This window comes from Pezoporus wallicus, unplaced genomic scaffold, assembly GCF_028554395.1.
Source record: "Pezoporus wallicus isolate ANWC-B61680 ecotype Strahan unplaced genomic scaffold, APGP_CSIRO_Pwel_v1 contig_4264, whole genome shotgun sequence".
Taxonomy (NCBI): Eukaryota; Metazoa; Chordata; class Aves; order Psittaciformes; family Psittacidae; genus Pezoporus; species Pezoporus wallicus.
In genome coordinates, this window is record NW_026637102.1 from 487,084 (window position 1) to 507,258 (window position 20,175).

Sequence of the window (20,175 nt, forward strand, 5' to 3'; positions counted from 1 at the left end):
CGTTGTGCACGCTCCGCTGTTAGGGCGGTGCTGCGCATGCGCTACGTCGCAGCGGGCGCTACGTCGGTCGCAGTTCGATGACGCGAGATCACCGCGCCGCCACCTCTGCCCTTCGCTGCCGATGAGGCGGTGCGCGTGGCCGCTGCTGCAGCTCCCCGCGCGCGCGGGGCTCGTGCTCCGCCATGGCGGGGCTGCCGCCGCCCGGCTGCGACCTGCCGCCGCCGCGTCCTCCTTTTCCTCCTCAGTCGGCGGGGACGGCAGCTCCCGGGCTCCCGACACCTCTCTCTTCGTGCCGGTGCCGTTGAAGCCTGTCGGTGACGGGGCCGAGGAGGACGTGGGCGCCGAGCTCACGCGGCCCCTCGACAAGGGTGAGTGTGGAGAGGCAGCTGCGAGGCGGGGACGCAGGCCTCGTCCCTCCGGGGCGCGCTGCCCCTATGACCCGGCTGCGGGGCTGGGTCCTAATGAGGGCGGAGGGGAACTGGCGGGCCCCGCCGGGCATCGTCTGACTTCTCCCCAGCCCGCCTGCCACTCCGTTCGGGTTGTTTCCTGGGGTTTTATTTCGAGAGGTCTTACCTTCTGGCTCCTTTGACCGGTGTAGCTGCCCGTGCCCGTGCAGATGAAAGTGGAATGAAAGCTGCCAGGTGAGGTAGTACGGCCGATAGCGAGGTTTTTACCAAGGCTCATTAGGTGTGCCCTGTGTTGGGGGGAAGAAAAATCCCGTTGGCCTAGATCCTTCACTCCTTATTTCAGCGCAGTCAGAATAAAGGTACTTGGCGTGGGGGCAGGTGCCACTGCTAAACTGAAATCTTGTGGTGTTCCAAAACTGGAACTGTGTCTGAACTTAGAAGTCATAGTTTTCTCAAACATTTAGTCAGTTGTTTCGTAGTTTTTTCAAGTACTGATGTAGCAGACAGAAGAGCAGTCTTTGTGAATGTGCCTAGATGAAAATTGGGCAAAGCATCCAGTATTTCTATTACTGGCCATCAGCGTTAGAAACTTAAGTTTAACTTCCAGTTAGAATAGTGCAGACCTGTTTGTGTATTCTTGGGTTTGCACATCTTATAGTATGAACAAGTGTATGTTAAGTGTATCGGTTAGGAAAGCTGTTTCAAGAACTATTCACTTTAGTGCCCTCCGTGTTATGAGAGCTCCTGAGTATGTCAGAATCAGAACAGGAGTTTGAACTTCAGTCTTGGAAGTAATGTCTTTCTCAATGCTTTGTTTCTGTTTTATCTGTCTGCTAGGTATGTGTTGTGTCATTTCGCTTGACATGTTTTTTGACGTTTAAGTGGAAAGAAGAAATTCTGTGGTTGGCCTTGAGATACTGTACACTTCTATTCTTTGTTATCTTTGCGTGTGATTATACCTCAAGAACCACTGAGTTGTAACTGCTTTTCCAGCTTTGTCTTTTTTTTTTTTAGTTATAAACCATACATCCTGTGCATTCTTCATCCATGCTCAGTCTTCTGCAAGGTTTTATTTTATCTAGCTGTGCTAGCACACTATCTTTAAAGACTTCCTACATAAAAAACAAGTTCTTGATCCTTTTGATGTTTGCTGGTTCCAAACTGAGAGTGTAAATGGGAACTTTATTCTTCATTTGCTATCAGAACATTTAATTAGGAGAACATATTATTTATGTATAGGAAGCATGAGAAAATGATCTTAATTTGTTCAGAGCCCTCAAGAAAAGAATACCTGGCCTTGACAGCTGAAAAATCCAGCTATGAGAAAAATTCTTGAATAGCTCTTATGTAAAAAATCTATGTTGTTTTCAGACTTGTCTTTGAGTGTTGACTTATATTAGTAATGCATTCCTTGGGTGCCAGTAAGTATGAATGGTGGCATCTTACTCGTCTCTTACCTATTGTCTCGGACTGTGTTGGATTTCTTCAAAGGTACAACTAAAATGCCCTGGGAAAATAAGTATAGACTCTGTTTGGTCTCTGCTAAGTTGCTGAGAGACAACAGATTGGCTAAAATTATTTATGTTCCCGCAGGTAAAAATTAACTACTTCGAACGTCCTGAAGTTCTTTCATGTGAGACCAGCCAGGTGACCAGCATGGTGCTTGTCTGGCTTGCTGGCCTGTAGTGCTCTCTGCTGCTGTCAGTAATTTTGGCTTTTGAAACCCATCAATAATGTTAATGAGGAAACTGAATGAGATCTTCTTTAACAAATATCGTCCATTCTTTTTTTTTTGTAAAATAGTCTTACTCTGCTTCTCCCTCTTGGATTCTGACCGCACACAGTATTATGCATCTGGGTTTGTGTTTTTTATGGCTCGAATGAAGATGCTCTTTCAGATTTTGCTGTCAAACGCTGAACTAGATTCAATAAAGAAAATATTATATTTGCAGGCTTTCTGATTCCAGCCTGTGGAGAAACTTTGTTACTTGAAGTGCGCATAATTCTAGTGTGAATCATCTTGTTAGCTTGTACTTGCTGAAGTGAGACAGTGCTCATAGTTTTCATGCCAGTCAGACACTGTCAGTATAATAGAAGCCTTTTTAGAAGCTTGGAAAGCCTTTATAACAAACCTGCTGGTTAATGGCCTTTAGTGAAATTGTTTCATGGCTGCATCTGTTTTCTGGGATTTCATAGGAAGTGGGTCCTTATGGGTGGTGATATATGCTTTCAGTTCTGGTGTATCAAGTATGTTACAGTTAGAAGGAGCTTTGCTTTTGAGTTTTTTTTTTACATGAATTGTGGCAGAATATATCTTTCTGTAGCCTTCCATTGCTTTTACATTAGTAGTGTTTCTGATAGATTTGTGATGGTGATGTCTTCATTCTGAAAGGCTCAAATGCACAGTGTGATGGGAAACAACAGAACAATATGAAATTGCTGTATGATGGAACGATTTAAGATCTAAGTATGTGTTTGCTAAACCTCTTGTATGGTTGCCTTATTGAATAAGCCAGTTGTTGAGTGACTAGGTAAGACAAGAGCACATTATACCAAAATATCCAAGGAGCAGTTATTTAGAATCATAGAAGAGTTAGGGTTGGAAAGACCTTAAGATCATCTAGTTCTAACCCCTGTGCCATGGGCAGGGACACCACATGCTAAACCATGTCACCCAAGGCTCTGTCCAACCTGGCCTTGAACACTGCCAGGGATGGAGCATTCTACTCTGCTTTTGTGAGACCTCACTTGGAGTATTGTGTGCAGTTCTGGTGTCCTCAACATAAAAAAGACATGGAACTGTTGGAACAAGTTCAGAGGAGGGCCATGACGATGATCAGGGGACTGGAGCACTTCCCTTATGAAGATAGGCTGAGAAAGTTGGGGCTGCTCAGCCTGGAGAAGAGAAGGCTGCATGGAGACCCCATAGCAGCCTTCCAGTATCTGAAGGGGGCTTATAAGGATGTTGGGGAGGGACTCTTCTTTAGGGACTGTAGTGATAGGACAAGGGGTAGTGGGGAAGGGGGGGGGGGGAAGTTTAGATTGGATATAAGGAGGAAGTTCTTTCCTGTTAGGGTGGTGAGGCACTGGAATGGGCTGCCCAGGGAAGCTGTGAATGCTCCATCCCTGTCAGTGTTGAAGGCCAGGTTGAACAGAGCCTTGAGTGACATGGTTTAGTGGGAGGTGTCCCTGCCCATGGCAGGGGGGTTGGAACTAGATGATCTTAAGGTCCTTTCCAACCCTAACTATTCTATGATTCACAACTTCCTTGGGCAACTGAGGAAGAAAAAAAAGAAGAAACTGTGATATTAAACTTAGAGGGTGAAAGGGAACAAGATGTCTGCTCACGCATGTAGTCTCAGAAGAAAGGGATGTAAAGAGCAATGAGAGAAGATATGGATGTTATAAAGGTAGGTGATCTGCTGTCAGTACAGAGAGAGAGAAGGATTGATACCTGACTTCATGATCTTCAGTACCAAGCCTGAATGTTGCCAAGTCAGTGGGCAACTCAAATTACGTCTAATTTGACTATGGGCCTTCTGGTATGGAGGTGATCCATTATCTGTTTTGAAATAAATGTAAACAAAAATCTACTGTGTGAAAGATCAACACTTTCTGATGTGGCTTCACAGAATCCTTGATTCGGTTGTTGATTTGGGGCCCAAATGCTCAGTTGTCATATTGAGTGTCACTTCTGTGGCTTTGATTGTCAGACCAGTGGACTGTGCTTACTGGTGAGGAATGTAAGCTAGGAAAGGTGAGGTATTGTCAGCAATTCATGCATCAGAACAGGAGGTGCTCAAACAAGTGGGTTATTTAGATGCACAGGGTCACTTGGACAGGACAGTAGAAGTCTAATAGTTCTAAAGGAGTTTAAGATACAGCAGTTCAGCTGCCTCAGTGGTAGCATACAGAAATGGACTGTTGTCATCTCAGATACAGGAAAATGAAGAGTCTTCCTGCAAATAGGGCTGAAATAGCTAAACAAATCTGATGCTTTAGAGGCTAAATGCATAATTTCTGAACTTAATTGCGGAGTTAGGCCATCTTTTTACACAGAACCTTAATAAATGCTGCTGAGAAGTCAAAGTAATTGAGGACTAAGAGCTAGAATACTGTTCTAGAATGAGGAAATGGTAAAGAAAGGGAAATCTTAAAACAGAGGTGAATAGTACAAAAGGTAGTGGTAGGGGCAGGATAAAGATCTGAGTATGTACCCTGATAGTTAGCTTTTGCTGTAGAAATAGTACTACATGCAGTTAGATTAAGCTGATGTGGGCATGCCTCACTGGGCTGCAATGGCAGCTTTGTTTCATTTTGATATACCTTATTGTTAAGAGAAGTATTTGTGCTTAGGAAGGATCATGACCTTGGATGCTGTGGGCTGCGATGGTCCCAATGTCATGTTGTCTTGCATAGTAACAAATGTCCTAGCATTTACCTTTTCATCTTGTAAGGCCAGTAGGCTGTGAATTTATCTGTGTGGCTGATGTGTTAACTAACTTCTTATGGAAGCTCTGAAGAAAATTAGCCCTGTGCTTTTAGTGCAGTGTTTTCCAATCTGTCTTTGATTTTTAGGCCCTTAAACATTTTCTGATGAGGGTATGGATGTCTTGTAGTAAATGTAAGCCGGCTGACAATCTTGGAACCTTTGTAAACGTTTCAGACTGGGTGTTAATCCATTAATAGACTACCATAATCATGTATGGGGTATGGAATATAGCCACCCCTCTCATGCTTCTAGTTTTGCTTGCAGTTTAACTGCTGTATTCTTGTCATCTGCTGATTTTCATTATGCAAAGTTGGCTACCTGTGTTCTAGAGTATAGTTATTTAGAAAGAGAAGCAATCTTTCAATAATTTAAGTTTCATCTCATGGGAAGCTTTCCATGTCGTAGTAGAGATTTCAGAGTTACAAGTTAGCTGCAGAGAGCAGAGCTTAGCAGTGATGTGTTCAGTGACTTGTATTGACAAATCAGAGGTGTGCTACGTTATGTATCAGTCGTGGCATTTTATAATATAGGGTTTGTAGACTTGAGTTTTAAGAATAACATAAGTTTATGAGAAGGTGCTCATGATATTTGCTAGATTTTTGTGAATTTCTGATCTGCTATAGATGGAGAGGGGACGTATTTTTACCATTGTGATTTAATGACCTAAATTCAAGAGTGTACGTTAGTAAAAACAGTTTTGTTGCAAGTCTGAAGGTGCCTTTTGGGGGAGGGAAAAGGTTTATTAATAATTTGTAGTAAGATATTTATACAAACAAAGCTGAGTGACATATATGAAGAAACTCTATTTTCTTTTCCCCTCCTTTATTTAACCTGAGAAATAGGAAGAATACTGCATCTCGTTTGCCTCATCTTTCTGGAGTATGTCTTGGAAGCAGGGTGGAGGGAAGAAGATATTTTGAGATATTTAGTAAAACCTGTCACCAGTGGCTTAAGTAGATTTACTTTTCACATTAAAACCTGCTGTTTCCTGATAAGTGCCAATAAAAAGCAAACACCCCAAAACCTTACATGTTGGCTGCAGGTTCCTACCTTTGTGCTTTCCTATCAAGTACCAGGGAGAGCATGTCTCAAATACTGACCTCACCTTTGTGTCAGTTCTTACTCTGCTGCGGGTTAAGATTGTCCTTTCCCACAGGGGCTCAATCATTGATTGTGTTTAATTTAGGATAAATCATTTGAATCCCTCAGCATATCAAAGAATCCCTTTCTCCAGAGTAAGGAGACTATGAGCCATGATCTTTGTGCCAGGAGAATGTGATTTAATTTTGAGCAAACTAAAAAAAAAAAGTTACTCTTTTTCTACAGGTGAAGTTCTAAAAAACTTAAATAAGTTCTACAAAAGAAAAGAGATCCAAAGACTAGGAGCAGAAAATGGATTAGATGGTAAGAAAATGTTCTAAGATTTTTTTTTTTTTTCAAATGTGTAATCTGTTTCTACTCAGATATGGTATTAGGTAGATCTGATCTGTTACGGGTCATAAACAGTGCTTGTTTAGGTTGTCTCTGTCACTTGGTTCAAACCAAGTGTTCAAATCTTTATATTTACTTTTAATATCTGATATTAAGTTGCAGGTTTTTAATACAATACAGTGTTTTGTTGGGTGTTTGTAAGTATGGTTTTGTGACTCCAGTCACATCCACTTTGTTCCTTTTTTTTCTCTCCCAGCTCGCCTGTTTCACCAAGCGTTTATAAGCTTTAGGAAGTATATCATGGAATCCAGTTTTGTGAGTGCTGATTTGCATATTATTCTCAATGATATATGCTGTGATGCAGGCAAGTATCTGGAGTGCTTGTAAAATTAAATGTACTTTTTTATTCTTGGTTTTGGCCTGTATGCCTACCTATGTACTGTGGATCCCTCTATTGGGCTATAAAAGAGGTTAAAAATCATTTCTTCCCCGTCAGAAGCATTTGTGCCTCTCTTATGGAGAGATCTATCTTTAAATCCTCTGAAGCGGAAACAAAGGAGGTAGAGGTCTTTGCTAGCAGCAGCCTGTTTTATAGCAACTTTTCTTCCCTGAAAGTACTGTTCCATTTATTCCTCTCTTAAAAATCCAGTTGTCACTAGGGGGCACTTTGGGAGCTTTCTCCTGGCCAGATAGCTTTAAGTACTTGGGAATACAGCTCTGATGTGCTCTGTTTCTCTGTAGCATTGATAGGAGTGAGTGTGAGTGTAGCATTGATAGGAGCTTAGCGCATCTTGTGTTGTAATCAACAACACTTAAGCGAGAGGTGATGCTAGCTGGTTACAGGGGAAACAGCTTTCTCCACAGTTAGAGTTGCAGTGTTTACTGTCTTAGGAAATGTGAAGTGTCTTTTTATATTAGTTGTGCATAAAGTCTTCCACATGATTTCCTCACTTCTGCCTCTCATTTACTTATATATGAGCATTGTTTATATATGCCTTAAAACTCACATACATAGAAGTGTAAAGGATTATGGCAAGTTTTGAAGTTTTTTAGTTTGAGTTTTGCTTGTCTAAAGATAATACTTGAAAATACTACAGTTTTTAAATTCTTTAAATTTTCACAGTAATTTTGATTGTGAAATGACTACTAATTCTCAATTAAAACCAAAAATGCACAAAAAACCCACTGCTTTTTTATGTGTATGTGTTTGATGACAGTTTTTTAGCTTGAGATAGTTCTTTGAAATTCTGTGAGATGTGGACAGTTTAGAAGTTCTGTGGACATGTAGGCTACTAGAGTGAATATACTGAATTTCATTTTTTTCTTCAAACTGTTGTATTTGTAGTACATTGCTTCGTGAGTCTGTGTACTCATGTTAGTTTATCTTTCTGCCATTGGGATAATTATTGAACACTGTAGGGAGCCAGAAGTTGAAAGAAGTATCTAAGTGTCTGGTGGAAGTAGTAGAATTTTTTTTTTTTTGTAAAGTTTATTATGAAGATACGTACCTTCAGCCAAGCATACAACTTTCTTAAAAGGATTTGTCTTCTAGGTCACGTGGATGATCTGTTTCCTTTTTTCCTGAGGCATGCAAAGCAGATCTTTCCAATGCTGGACTGTATGGATGATCTACGCAAGATCAGTGATTTAAGATTGCCACCCAACTGGTCAGTGTGTTTAAGTGGTTGTAATGTTTTCTTTGTGTAACAGAATTTCATAGTCTGTGGACCTAAGCTTTTTGAAAGAGACCGCAGTAATGAAAATTATTTTGAACAGAGTGTATGAATTCCACTCTAAATCTTTGAAAGCATTGCATTGTTTAGAAGATGAATGCATAAGACTTAGTAACTTCATTATACTGTCTCTAAGAACTTGATCATTCTACTTTCAACACACTTTAAAAGTCTATTAATAAGTAAATTTTTAAGCTAATTTACAATTACCCCTGAATCAGTATCCAGAAAACCAGATTAAGCGTTCAACAAATCTGTTTTTTTGTGTATGTTATAGGTATCCAGATGCCAGAGCTATTCAGAGAAAGATAATATTCCATGCTGGTCCTACAAACAGTGGAAAAACTTACCATGCTATCCAGAGATTTTTGTCAGCAAAATCTGGAATATACTGCGGTCCACTAAAACTTCTGGCTCATGAGATCTTCCAAAAGAGTAATAATGCTGTCAGTATGTTATATTACTTACCTATATCCTTAGTACTGGAACAGTCTCATGAATGCATGTTTGTAAAGTACTGTAGTGCTTAAGCTAGTCCATGAAGTAATGTGCTTGCATGAGTGCCTTTGCTTTGCAGTAACAGCTCACGTGTACACCAGTTGTGCATTTCTGCTTTGTGCGTGCAGAATAGAACATCATTTCCCCAAATGGAACATCACTTTCCCCAAAACAGGCTGTGCAATCATCCCTGTGACCTGTCTTCATTTTCCTGTGTTTAGCCATGTTCTACTATTAGCTTTTGCAGTGTGGAAACCATGGCTTCTTTTGCCCATGACCTTTATTTTAGCTTGTAGGCAAGAAAAGATCCTTGCTTAACTCCCCTCAACCTTCTGCTTCAGTGTTGAAATATATTTCACTGAACCATCTAATAAAAACTTCTACAGATTCAGATGTGTTGAGTTGAAGAGCAATGACCTGTATCAGGTTCCTAGAAGCAGTTTTGATTAGTGCTTTTTTTTTATTGCTTCCAGCATCCTTTTGAAGGCTCCTCATCGGTGTGTTTCTGGCTACACAGAATCACACCAGTTCTCCAGCATTATAGTAACACCTCACATGTTAATGCAGCATTGTGTATATGTACAGTAGTGTTTACCACATGATCTTATAATTTCTCTTTTTCTGACAAGTCTGTGATTTAGAGCTTGTAATTCCAATTATTCATTTATCAAAGCAACATGTAGGAAAGATTGGCTTGTCCTAGGAGATGTCTGTAACAAGTATCTTGTAGAGACTGTGGATACCGTGCAGTGATGTTCTTGGTTAGCAGAGTTACTGCACTTTTTTCCCATATGTTTAGTGTGTGCAAGGACTTTTCACTTGGCAGCTCGTGGATCATACGTAGCCCTTGAGGCTTAAACAGGGCTTCCTGCATGCCTTTGCAGGTGGCTGTAAATATGAAAAAAATAGTCATCTGCCTGAGATTCAGCAAGTGTAGAGCTGACAGAGGATAGTGGCCCCTGCTGTCTCTCACAGCTAGTCTTCATGAACTCTTGCTGTGTGAGTATAAGGCAGTAGGTGAGACATCCAACAGGGCAATCACCAAATGAACTGGAGGAGGTTGGAGCTTGTAAGGCTCCTTCACTACTGGACAACGCTTTATGAGCCCCTTGTACTACAGCTCTTCTGACAGTTCTTTTGTTGCAGATGTGACAGCTCTGAAATGCTCAGAGGAGATGCAGCATCCTGCAGGAGTAGGGGAGGGCATCTAATTACAGACACTGCGTCTTCATTATACCCTTCAGCCTGATAGGACTTAAATACAGGGCACAAGTCTGAAAAGGCTGAGTTGTTGTTTTCTGGATAGTATCCACTGTACTGTCTTTGAAGCTACTCTAAGAAACTATTTTTTTTTCCCCTTTGGAATGGGGATTTTGTTGTATTACAGAAACTTAACACGAGTTTTCTGAATCCCTTTAGAATGTGCCATGTGACTTGGTGACAGGAGAAGAACGCGTGTATGCCAATGAAGATGCCAGACAAGCTCCTCATATTGCTTGTACCATTGAAATGTGCAGCACTAATACACCTTGTATGTATACAGAATTGTTTCAGTCATATCTGTGATATCTTCATGTGTGCTATTGCCTAGACTCTGAGGTAGTTGAGCTATACTTTTTTGTTCTTATTTGAACAATTTCTAAACTCTGTTACAGGAGTTAGAACAGTGATCATCTTAGAATAGCTTTTTGGTGGTAGAGGATTAACTTGATTTGATCAACGTTTTTTAGAAAGCCTTTTAAGTTCCGTCCTGTGTTGATTTGCTGTTCTAGATGCTCTTCCTTGGTGCATGATATTTTTCTGTTTTGTTTTAAGATGAAGTTGCTGTGATTGATGAAATTCAGATGATCAGAGATCCTGCCAGAGGGTGGGCTTGGACAAGAGCCCTTCTAGGTAATCTTGTTTGTGTTGACAACAAGCTAGTTTAGCGTGGCTTAAATGGCACATTAAATTAAGCTTAGCAGTCAAAATATTCGTAAGTGGTTACAATATGGTGTGCAAAATGAAACTATTTTTTCTTATGTCTTCTCACAGCAGGATAGAGAGATATTCTACCTCAAAAGATTTGTCTGTATGCAACAAGTTGCCTGTCATGTTTTATTTAATGAATTTTTTTTTTTTTTTAAGATTCTATTCCCTAAGTTATGCAGATGCCTCTTTTAGTTTTACTTCCTTGGGTAATACGGAGTCTTTGTGTTGTTACACTCTATTGTCCTTTTACATTGATTATTTTCTAAAGGTTTGCTTTTTATTGTTCAGTTAAAACAATACAATTGTTGAGAGATTTTGTTATGAAGAGGTACTGTTAAATGTATGGCAACATGAAAAACATTAAATATAGTGTTAGTCTAAAGTAATCATTTATAGAGCTGCATTGGTCTGTTAAATTCTTAGAAGAATGCTTCTTTTTATAAATTTAGAATTTGTCAAGAGGAATTTTTGAAACTCATTTTTCCTTAGATTTTGAGCAAAAGTCTGGAGTCTGACTTCTCCCCCTTACTTCCCTCCACTGCTCGTAGTGCTAAGTTCAACAGCATGATCTATCACACTTCCTGTACCTCCTTTTTTATTATCTTTTCGGTTCTGACTGCATTTGGGTTGTATTCATAATTTTAGGAGGTCATGCAGAAACCAAAGCTCTTATGTTCTGCTGTGGTTTGGGAGTTAGTAAAACATTAGTAGTAAATAAAACATTTTCAAAGATTTGCTCCATTTGTTCAGTGATTGAGTGTACCTCTTGTTTTGGCTGAGAGGGTGCAACAAGGTATTAGCTACTCTGATTATCATACTAATGGATTTCCAAACAACACTTGCTGATACGAGATCAAAAGCAGCTCTAAGCAGTGTATAGTGGGAGAGGCATTAGATACTGATCAGGGTCGTGAAGGAAGCGAAGTGCAGTCCTCACTGACATGTTTAGCAAACAAAATGTAATTTTGGTTAACTTAAAAATCAGCTGAAGCTACTGTAGTCTATAAATACATAACATTTTGCATTTTATTTCATTGAATCTTGTTTAGGGCTCTGTGCAGAAGAAATCCACGTTTGTGGAGAAGCTGCTGCTATTGACTTGGTGACAGAGCTCATGTACACTACAGGGGAGGAAGTTGAAGTAAGTTTTTTAATTCTGTCAAATTATGGACAGAACATCAGGTTCTCCTTGCTGGAAAACTGGCAAAAATTAGGTACTTCTGGGAGTAGCACTGATCACATTTATTCTTGCAGGACTTCTTGTTAAAATGTTTCTCAATTCCTGTAAGCTAAAGGAGATGTTGCAAAGTGGTTTGGTGGGTTTTATTTTTTTTTTAATAGTGGTATAGCTTTGCTTAGGCAAAGGGAATGCTACAGCTATTCAGGGATGGTCTTTACAGTTCTGTTCCCCCTGAAGGGCGCAGTGCTCTTAAGTTTACTGAGGTTACTGGATCTGTTGGTATTTATTCTCCATATGACAAGGAAAGCAGTTAAAAGCACTAACATCTCCAGAACAGTGATTGAAAGGTATCTGAAACCCAACTTTACTGTCATAAATATTATTTTTTTGGAGGGGCAAGTTTCCTTTGTGAAGAGTATTTAAAAACATAAAATTTGGTCCTGAGTCCAGCCTATATGATTTCGTGGTGAACTAGCAGTAGTGTGTGGTTCTAGCAGTTCTGTGTGTGGTGGAGTGTGTGAAAGAGGACCAGTTACAGCATTCAGATGATTTGAGTGAAAACAAACTCTCATTTCTTTATAGAATTGATACATAGTCTGTACATTTCTTTTCTTGAATCTACTTTACCTGCAAAAATATACAGTTCTTCTGTGTCTTTAAAAGACTGTATAGTTCTCAGTTTGGGAAGTGCTGCAAGATAGTAAGTGTGTAAGGTGTATGTCACATTCTCCCCAGTAATTATCCCTTCAGAACTGTGTGAGATCCCTCAGTGTTTCAATCAACTTTAATAGTAACCATGCTGGCTGATATTCCATGGGAAGTTTTAATTTAAAAATTTATTATCTTTGACAATTCCTCTGTTTCTAGGTGCGAAACTACGAGAGACTCACTCCTCTCACTGTGCTGGATTATGCCTTAGAATCTTTAGATAACCTCCGCCCTGGAGACTGCATTGTCTGTTTCAGTAAGAATGACATTTATTCTATCAGTCGACAGATTGAAGCCAGAGGATTAGAATGTGCTGTCATATATGGCAGTCTACCACCAGGTGAGACTTTTCCTTTTGCTTTTAAGGAAATGTTCTGCTTCTTGCTCTTTCTTAGAAAAACTTTTAAAATGAAGCAGTACAGGTTTTCGTAGTTTTGTATCTATATTGTTAGAGAAAGTAATCAACTTTCATTGATTGATGTTTTAATCTTGGGATTAGACCTTTATTATGTTCTTAATAGACCTCATTAAATGAGGTCTGTCCACAGTTCTAGGAATTATTTAAATCCCTCCTGCCCCCTTCCACCAACAATAGCCAAATACCAACCAAATGCCAATTTTTTTGTTTGGTGGTGTTTTTTTTTGGTTTGGCTTGGTTTGTTTGGTGGTTTTGTTTGTTTGTTTGTGTTTTCCCTAAAGGCATTTGGCTTAGTAATACATAATCACTGTTTTATAAGAAGAGTTTTGTATGTGAACTGTTCCGTAATTTTTTTAGGAACAAAACTTGAACAGGCAAAGAAGTTCAACGATCCTGATGATCCATGCAAAATTTTAGTTGCTACAGATGCAATTGGAATGGGACTCAATTTGTAAGTATTTGGAACAGGTCATGGTATGGTTTTGTGGCAGATTTTTTGTATGTAGCTGTTGGTTTTGGGTTATTTTGGGGTGTGATACCTGCATGAATTCCTTCACTTATTTCTCCTCAGTTTGGCTAATTTGGCTAAATAGCTGCTATGTCTAGGTAACACAGTATCTGCATTTTAATTCTGAAGGAGTGATCAATTTGATGAGGTAGAACTAAGCTTTAATTTTAAAACTGATTCTAAAAATTAAATGGCTCACTTGGCCTAATTCTGTGGGAAAGCAGGCACTGTTAAGATCCTTTCAATTCACTGGAGTAAGATGTGCACAGTTGTCAGTGTCAGTCTCTTGCATTTCTGAAATATAGAGCAAGTTCAGTCCAGTTTCAGATGTATTTTGGTGCTGAAGGTGATGCAATCACATTTCTATAAACTACTAAGGCAGATGATGGTGAACGGATTGAGACCTTACTAGAACATGGTTGATGTGTGTAGGGATGATGATTCTTCTGCAACTAACCAAACTAACCAGTAGTCTTACACTGCCCTTTTGAATATGCTGTGTCTGTAAGTAGTATTTGTAATCTTTTAATTTATAGAGGGGAAAAAAAGCTAAAAAACAACCAAATAAAAAGGCTTTCATGCTTCTGTCATAGGTTAAAGTGATTTCCAAAGGAGGATTTCTCTTTGTCTTTATTCAAATATTTCAGGTGTATAAGAAGAATAATTTTTAACTCCATAGTAAAGCCAACTATCAATGAGAAGGGAGAAAAGGAAATAGACTCCATTACAACCTCGCAGGCTCTACAAATTGCAGGCAGAGCTGGACGTTACGGCTCATCCTTCAAACAAGGAGAAGTCACTACAATGCATCGTGATGACCTCATACAGCTGAAGGAAATTTTGAGTGAGCCTGTGCGCCCTGTGAAGGTGAGAGGCTCAGTACCTGATTTCTGCATACATGCGCTGAAGCTGTTTTACTGTGTTCTGATCCCAAATTATTTTTCCTTGTGTCTGTTTACAGGTTAGTTATAAAAATGGGTTGTGTCATGCCCAATGGCTTTTTTGACTTTGTCCCATTTGGAGGCTTGCAATATTTCATTTATATTGATGCTGCTCTTTCAAGAACTAAAAGCTCAAACACATGCTCATGTTCTGCATAAGTATGCTAAATAAAGTGGATTCTAGGGTGGTTTGGTTTCTTGCATTTTGTCTTTCTAGATTTTGTTTCTGATGCACTGAGTTAAGAACAATATTGAGAATTAATGGAATTTTTTTCTTTGTTTTCCCTTTAGGCAGCTGGCCTACATCCTACTCCTGAGCAGATAGAAATGTTTGCTTATCATCTCCCTGATGCCACTCTATCCAACCTAATTGTAAGAATGATCAAAATATTAGCTTCTGCTTTAAAAATTAAGCATTACTTTTGGTCAGTGCTCTTTGTTCAAACATGTACTTTGGGAACCTAACAGACAGCCTTGTGTATATCTTTTATCAATTGGATTCTTCTCTCTACCATAGTGACTGCAAATATGTTTAGAATGCTTAACTTTTCTTTGTTAAACTTAAAAGCTGTTGAAGTGTGTAAATAGGTTCACAGATGTTGAAGAGTATGCAACAACCTTTTCATTTCACCTGTTCTGTATTTTAAGTGTAGACTTTCTGGTCAGAGGCTGAAAATAATACAAATTGAAATTTTGATAAATTCCTGCGAAACTGGACTGGTTATGTCAGGTTTCTGTACATCTGAGAGCTACCAGAGTCTTTTTATTCTTGGTTCTGTGGACTTTATGGTAAAACAGTGTCTCCTTAACTTCGAGAAAATGGATTTTTTGGAATCTACTTGATCTCATCATTAGCTGAATAATAGAATTTTTGGAAGTGCCTAAACCTTTTAAAGTAGAAATTAAGCTTACGATGCTGTATTTAAAAAACACTATCATGGTTTTTAGTACACTGAGAAATTCTTAGCAGCTTTCATGGATTTAAACGTGTATTATTGTTCTCTGTTGATGTGCTGTTACATAGCAAAGTGTACAATTTCTAACCTTGAGGTAAAAGATTGTACTTGGAGACTTCCTGGAAAACTTAGGCTGGTAGGGTAACAGCACATCTTTAAAATTCTGTGATTGAGAATTTTGGGACTAGCATAGAAGTATTAAGATAAAACTTCCATGTTGTTATTGATCTTTTAAGCATTTGGTCACAGTGCTTCTTTAAAGATCTTTTAAAAAGTATTTCAAAGATTTACACTAGAGAAATAATTTTAGGGGTGCATAAAAATTCCCCCTGCAACGTGCAGTTGGCATCTCCTTTTTCTCCAAACCTTGGATATGTTTCAGGTATTCTTTGAACTCTTCTGTTGTAATACTATATTTATCTTTCTTCCTAAGATATTGCTGGCATTGGGCTAAAAATACCTCAATTATTGAATTTTATGCTGTAAAATTAGCTTTTTGGGTCGTGCTAAGTGACAAACCTGTAATGAGTTCTAAACATAGGGCTGGTTCCTGTGATGGTGTTCTTTGTAACTAAAATGTACACTTCCAGAACACTGTATTTGCTACTTGGGAGATGACTTGAAAATGCTTAAATAAAGCATAGTGCGTTATGTCTTCTCTGATCCTGTGTTAGAGAATTTACAAAAGTCCTGTTAAGAGCAGAAGGAACTCCCTGTCCTCTTTTTTATTACCATGATCAAATCTGGTATTTTTAACTGTTCTTTCAGTATAACTAGAATTTAACAGCTCTTTCCTGTGATAACATTCTCTTCATTTGGTTATATTTTCACAGGATATTTTTGTGAGTCTCTCACAAGTCGATGGGCTTTACTTCGTCTGCAATATTGATGACTTTAAATTTCTAGCAGATATGATTCAGCACATTCCACTAAATTTGCGATCACGATATGTCTTCTGCACTGCACCCTTGAATAGGAAAGAGCCTTTTGTGTGTACCACATTGTTGAAGGTCAGTTACTTATTTTCTCAAAAAATGCGGTATTTATATTGGAGCAAGCAGGTTTTGGTGCACTGAGACTATATCTAGCTGCTATAGTGATTACGGGTTTTATCATTAGACCATTTGAGAGCATTCTTGAAGTGCTCACAGGTAGTGATATAAAATAGCTGGAGATAATTCTTTTCAATTGCATTCTTCACCATTTTTGTTGGCCAAATCTTTTAACTTCTGAGAACTGATTTTCATTTTGTGATATAAATTAAAGTTTGGATGGCTTTTCTGCTGTTTGCCTCAGAGAATCCTACTGCTTGCCTTGCCGGTGATCTATGAGCGGGGAGAGATCAGTATTGTGTGACGTAGCTACTTGTGCACCATTAAGCTTTGCACTGTATCGTGTCTAAAAGTAGTCCTTAAAAACCAAGATGCTGCTGCTTCAAGGTGTTAGCTTGTCAGCGGAAGAATGTGGCGTTTTGTGATTGCTGATGTTAGAATACAGTTACATAGAATTAAACCCCCCAGAAAATACAGAGCTTAAGTTGCTCTCAGAATTACTTCATTTCACCTTTCAGGCCTGGATGAACTGTTTTCCACTGTGCCTCTGGTGTGATTGTTTTGAGGAATTTGTAGTCAGCTGCTGTCAATTTTTTGGGATTAATAGTTTTGCTTGGGTCTGTAACTTTGTTAGTATCACCTTTGTCCCCTTTAGAGACTGTATTAAACTTTTTTGTTAAAATAGCGAAAAAATGAAACTGATGTGGTGCCCTAGTGTCACAGATATTAGACCTGTGCTTTTCAGAAATGGCTAATAATGTTCTTTAAAAATTGAGTGATTTAAAGATTTGTGGGAAATAAAAGTGCCTTATCAAGATAATTTTGAGCATTCAGATCCCAGGTAATGAAGGTACAGAGGGGCATAATGTGATGTCTGAGGGAGGCAGGCCGTTGTGAATGCCTGTGTGAATTTAAGCCCCATTCCTTGGCAGAAAAAAAAAACCCCACCCTTCTGGCATTAGCCAGTGAGGAAGTGGTTATTCCAAGTCATCAACACTCCTGAAAATTATAAATATAGATCTTACTTGTCTTGTTAATCTCTTGGTAAAAGAGCTGAGATGTCTGGATTTCAGAAGGGTTGATTTCTAGTGCAGATTAATTGGTTTGAGTTACGAATAGTGTGTTTCCTAAGTCAGGGAACAACACATTTAACATTTTCTCAATCTTGGAGATTCTGAAACGAGATAATTAAAGCAACAGGAGCAAGAGAATCAAAAAAACTAAGAGTTCCATCTGCTTCGCTAGATGAAATCATATTATCTTAAGTGTTATGCTTTTCTGAATAGCTCTATACATTTGTTGCTTAACTATGGGCATGGCCCATGGACAGACTGTGTTAATGAGGCCCTGGGAAGGAAGAGGTGACTCCTGTGTTGAGTAATTAAGTGAAAGAATGTGTGGCATTTGGACTGTGTGAAACTAAGGAGGCATTTTCTGGAGCATTCTATGTACACAGACTCAAGGGAATTTAACTCATTTGGGATTTCTTCCTTCATTACTAACAGAGGACTTAAAAAAAAATCTGCTTGTTTTTCAGTTTGCAAGGCAGTTCAGTAGGAATGAGCCTCTGACATTTGACTGGCTCTGTCAGCACACCAAATGGCCATTAGCTGCTCCGAAGAACATCAAAGAGCTTGTACACCTTGAGGCTGTTCATGATGTTTTTGACCTCTATCTGTGGTTAAGGTATTATTCTTGTGCTTGAAAATTTATTTTTTTTTTTCCTAATACTTACAACTACAATCCTAGAAAAGCAGTGTCTTTGAGTCTGTGTGTACGTGCTGCATTGTGGCCTCCTTTGACCCTTTAGAGAATCTTGACAAATGCAAATGTAGCTATGTTGTGGGAGCAAGTCATGGATTCTGCAGAGAAATTTGTGACTGTTAGAAACAAAGTGATCCTGGACTAGAGCAGCTGAAATACCACTTAAAATACAGTGGCCTTGCCATGCAACATGTAAAAATTAGATATTTTCTTTTTTTACCGTTCATAGAAGGTATCTTATTTTTGTCCCAGTCTGCAGTCCTTGAATCCTGTGTTGTTTTGCTTCTCTTCAGTTACCGTTTCATGGATATGTTTCCTGATGCTGTCCTTGTGAGGGATATACAGAAAAAACTGGATGACGTTATACAAGTTGGTGTCAGCAACATCACAAAGCTGATCCGAGCTTCACAATCTGCAGCTGCTCCTGGCACAGTGGAAGTTGTGTCAGAAGACTTTCCTCTTTCAAGGACAAAGAGGGATACCAGGGCGGTTTCAGACCGTCATAGTGCAAGATCCACAGAGGCACTCTCTATTGCAGTGGACGTGCCAGGAGAAAGAAGAGCAAAGAACTTGAAAGCCTATCGGCCTTCAACAAGGCAGGAGGATCTGAAAAGCTATGGACGTGGATCTCTTGCCAACAGATTGCTGCGTGAAGGACTTCTAACACAAGAAATGCTCAGACAGCTGGAGAGTGAGTGGCAGGATCAGCACAGGAATGGTAGATATGGCATTGGTTCAAAAAGAAATGATCAGAATAGTTCAAAGGAAATGGAGAAAGAGAAAAAATAGAACCATGTCCTAATTCTGTTTAGGTTTTATTAATAAAATAAACTACTATTTTAATATCTTCTTTGGCATTTCATGTTTACACTGCTGCAGCTCCTTTATGCTTTCATTTGTCCTGTGACCAGATATGTGAAGCAGTCAGAGAAATGGACTCTTAAAAGCTCAGAGGCCATACGTTTGCATTTAGCAGTCAACTGTACACTTTTTCAATCATGGAATTCAGCAAAAGTGTATGATCTGCTGCTGTGTGAAAATTTGAACTTGATGTCTTCTTGCAAGATATCCTCACATCGTTAATAAATGTCACCTATTTCACTAGTAATGAATTAGGTACTCATTCCATCCCTTCCCAAAGGGCAGAGTTTAACAGATAACAAACAAGTAATGAACAACGAGGCAGGAAATTGGTTCATAATGGTGATAGGAGTCATGTGCCTCTAACCTTTGTGTATGTGAAAATGCGGAAGCATTTGTGTTAATGCGGTGGAGAAAGATAAAATTCTGGACTCAGGAATTTTTGAGTAAATTCCAATTCTGTCATCTGAGGGGTGATTACTGAAACAAAGTAAAATCTATCCTTGCTCTTTAAATTGTATTCTTTCTTCTAGGAAGAGCTCATCATGCTGATTCAGACAAAGTTTTGAGGGAGAAAGAAGAGAAAAAAAAATTGAATTATGATTTTTTGGGAGAAGGGAGAAGATGTTAGAAACATAGGTATAATTTTAGTTACTTTTGAGAAATTCGGATGTCTGTTTCTCCTTGACTTTTCTAGTTCTATTTAATACAAATTATTTTCTGTGGCATTTCATAATTGTTTTATTTGCTTCACATGCCAGTTTGTGATACCTGAATTTTGAGAGGGTACATACAATATTTTATGGAAGTTCACATAACGGCATATAGTTTAAGTAGCAATTGTGAGTTGATATTTGTGCCAGTAGTATTTCCACATACCTAGTTTATCATGGCTATTATAAATTGGGAAAGTTAGGTGCTTACTGCCTGGAGAAAGGTTTAATTTGCTGGAACTAGATTTTTGGGAAAAGGACTTTTTTTTTTTTTTTTTCTGATGCAGCATCACTGAATAATGTTTAGGTGCGCCACCCGGCTATGGCTCTTTCATACATGTGCAGATGCTCTGTCATTTGTTTTCAAAGTGTGAGCAGCTTTAAGATATGCTTTTGAGCCCCTGGTAGGGATACTGGAGAGTGGAAAGAATCAGAAGTGGGTTTCAGCATTAGGATGTGTTGCTTGGGCTGCCTGAGAATAATGCTGCAGCAACTGTATTTCTGGGGTTGGCTATATGCAAGTCTGCAGATACTGCTTGCCT

General features: G+C 39.0%; 1 protein-coding gene across 3 annotated transcripts; it reads left to right on the forward strand.

Annotated features, from left to right (window-relative positions):
* Positions 1 to 103: 103 nt before the first annotated feature.
* Positions 104 to 19,167, forward strand: SUPV3L1 (Suv3 like RNA helicase). 3 transcript variants are annotated; one of them, XM_057403286.1, is made up of 15 exons: positions 104 to 368; positions 6,226 to 6,303; positions 6,587 to 6,694; positions 7,883 to 7,997; positions 8,341 to 8,509; positions 9,981 to 10,092; positions 10,377 to 10,454; positions 11,582 to 11,673; positions 12,580 to 12,760; positions 13,196 to 13,289; positions 13,994 to 14,213; positions 14,579 to 14,659; positions 16,077 to 16,253; positions 17,833 to 17,981; positions 18,353 to 19,167. In XM_057403286.1, the coding sequence occupies exons 1-15, from the start codon at positions 122 to 124 to the stop codon at positions 18,846 to 18,848; spliced, it is 2,397 nt and encodes a 798-aa protein (XP_057259269.1). In that variant the 5' UTR covers positions 104 to 121; the 3' UTR covers positions 18,849 to 19,167. The 3 variants fall into 3 exon arrangements, with proteins under 3 accessions (XP_057259269.1, XP_057259270.1, XP_057259271.1); XM_057403287.1 differs by lacking the exons at positions 104 to 368; positions 6,226 to 6,303 and having other exon boundaries at positions 6,615 to 6,645; XM_057403288.1 differs by lacking the exons at positions 104 to 368; positions 6,226 to 6,303; positions 6,587 to 6,694; positions 7,883 to 7,997; positions 8,341 to 8,509 and adding an exon at positions 9,123 to 9,560.
* Positions 19,168 to 20,175: the final 1,008 nt, after the last annotated feature.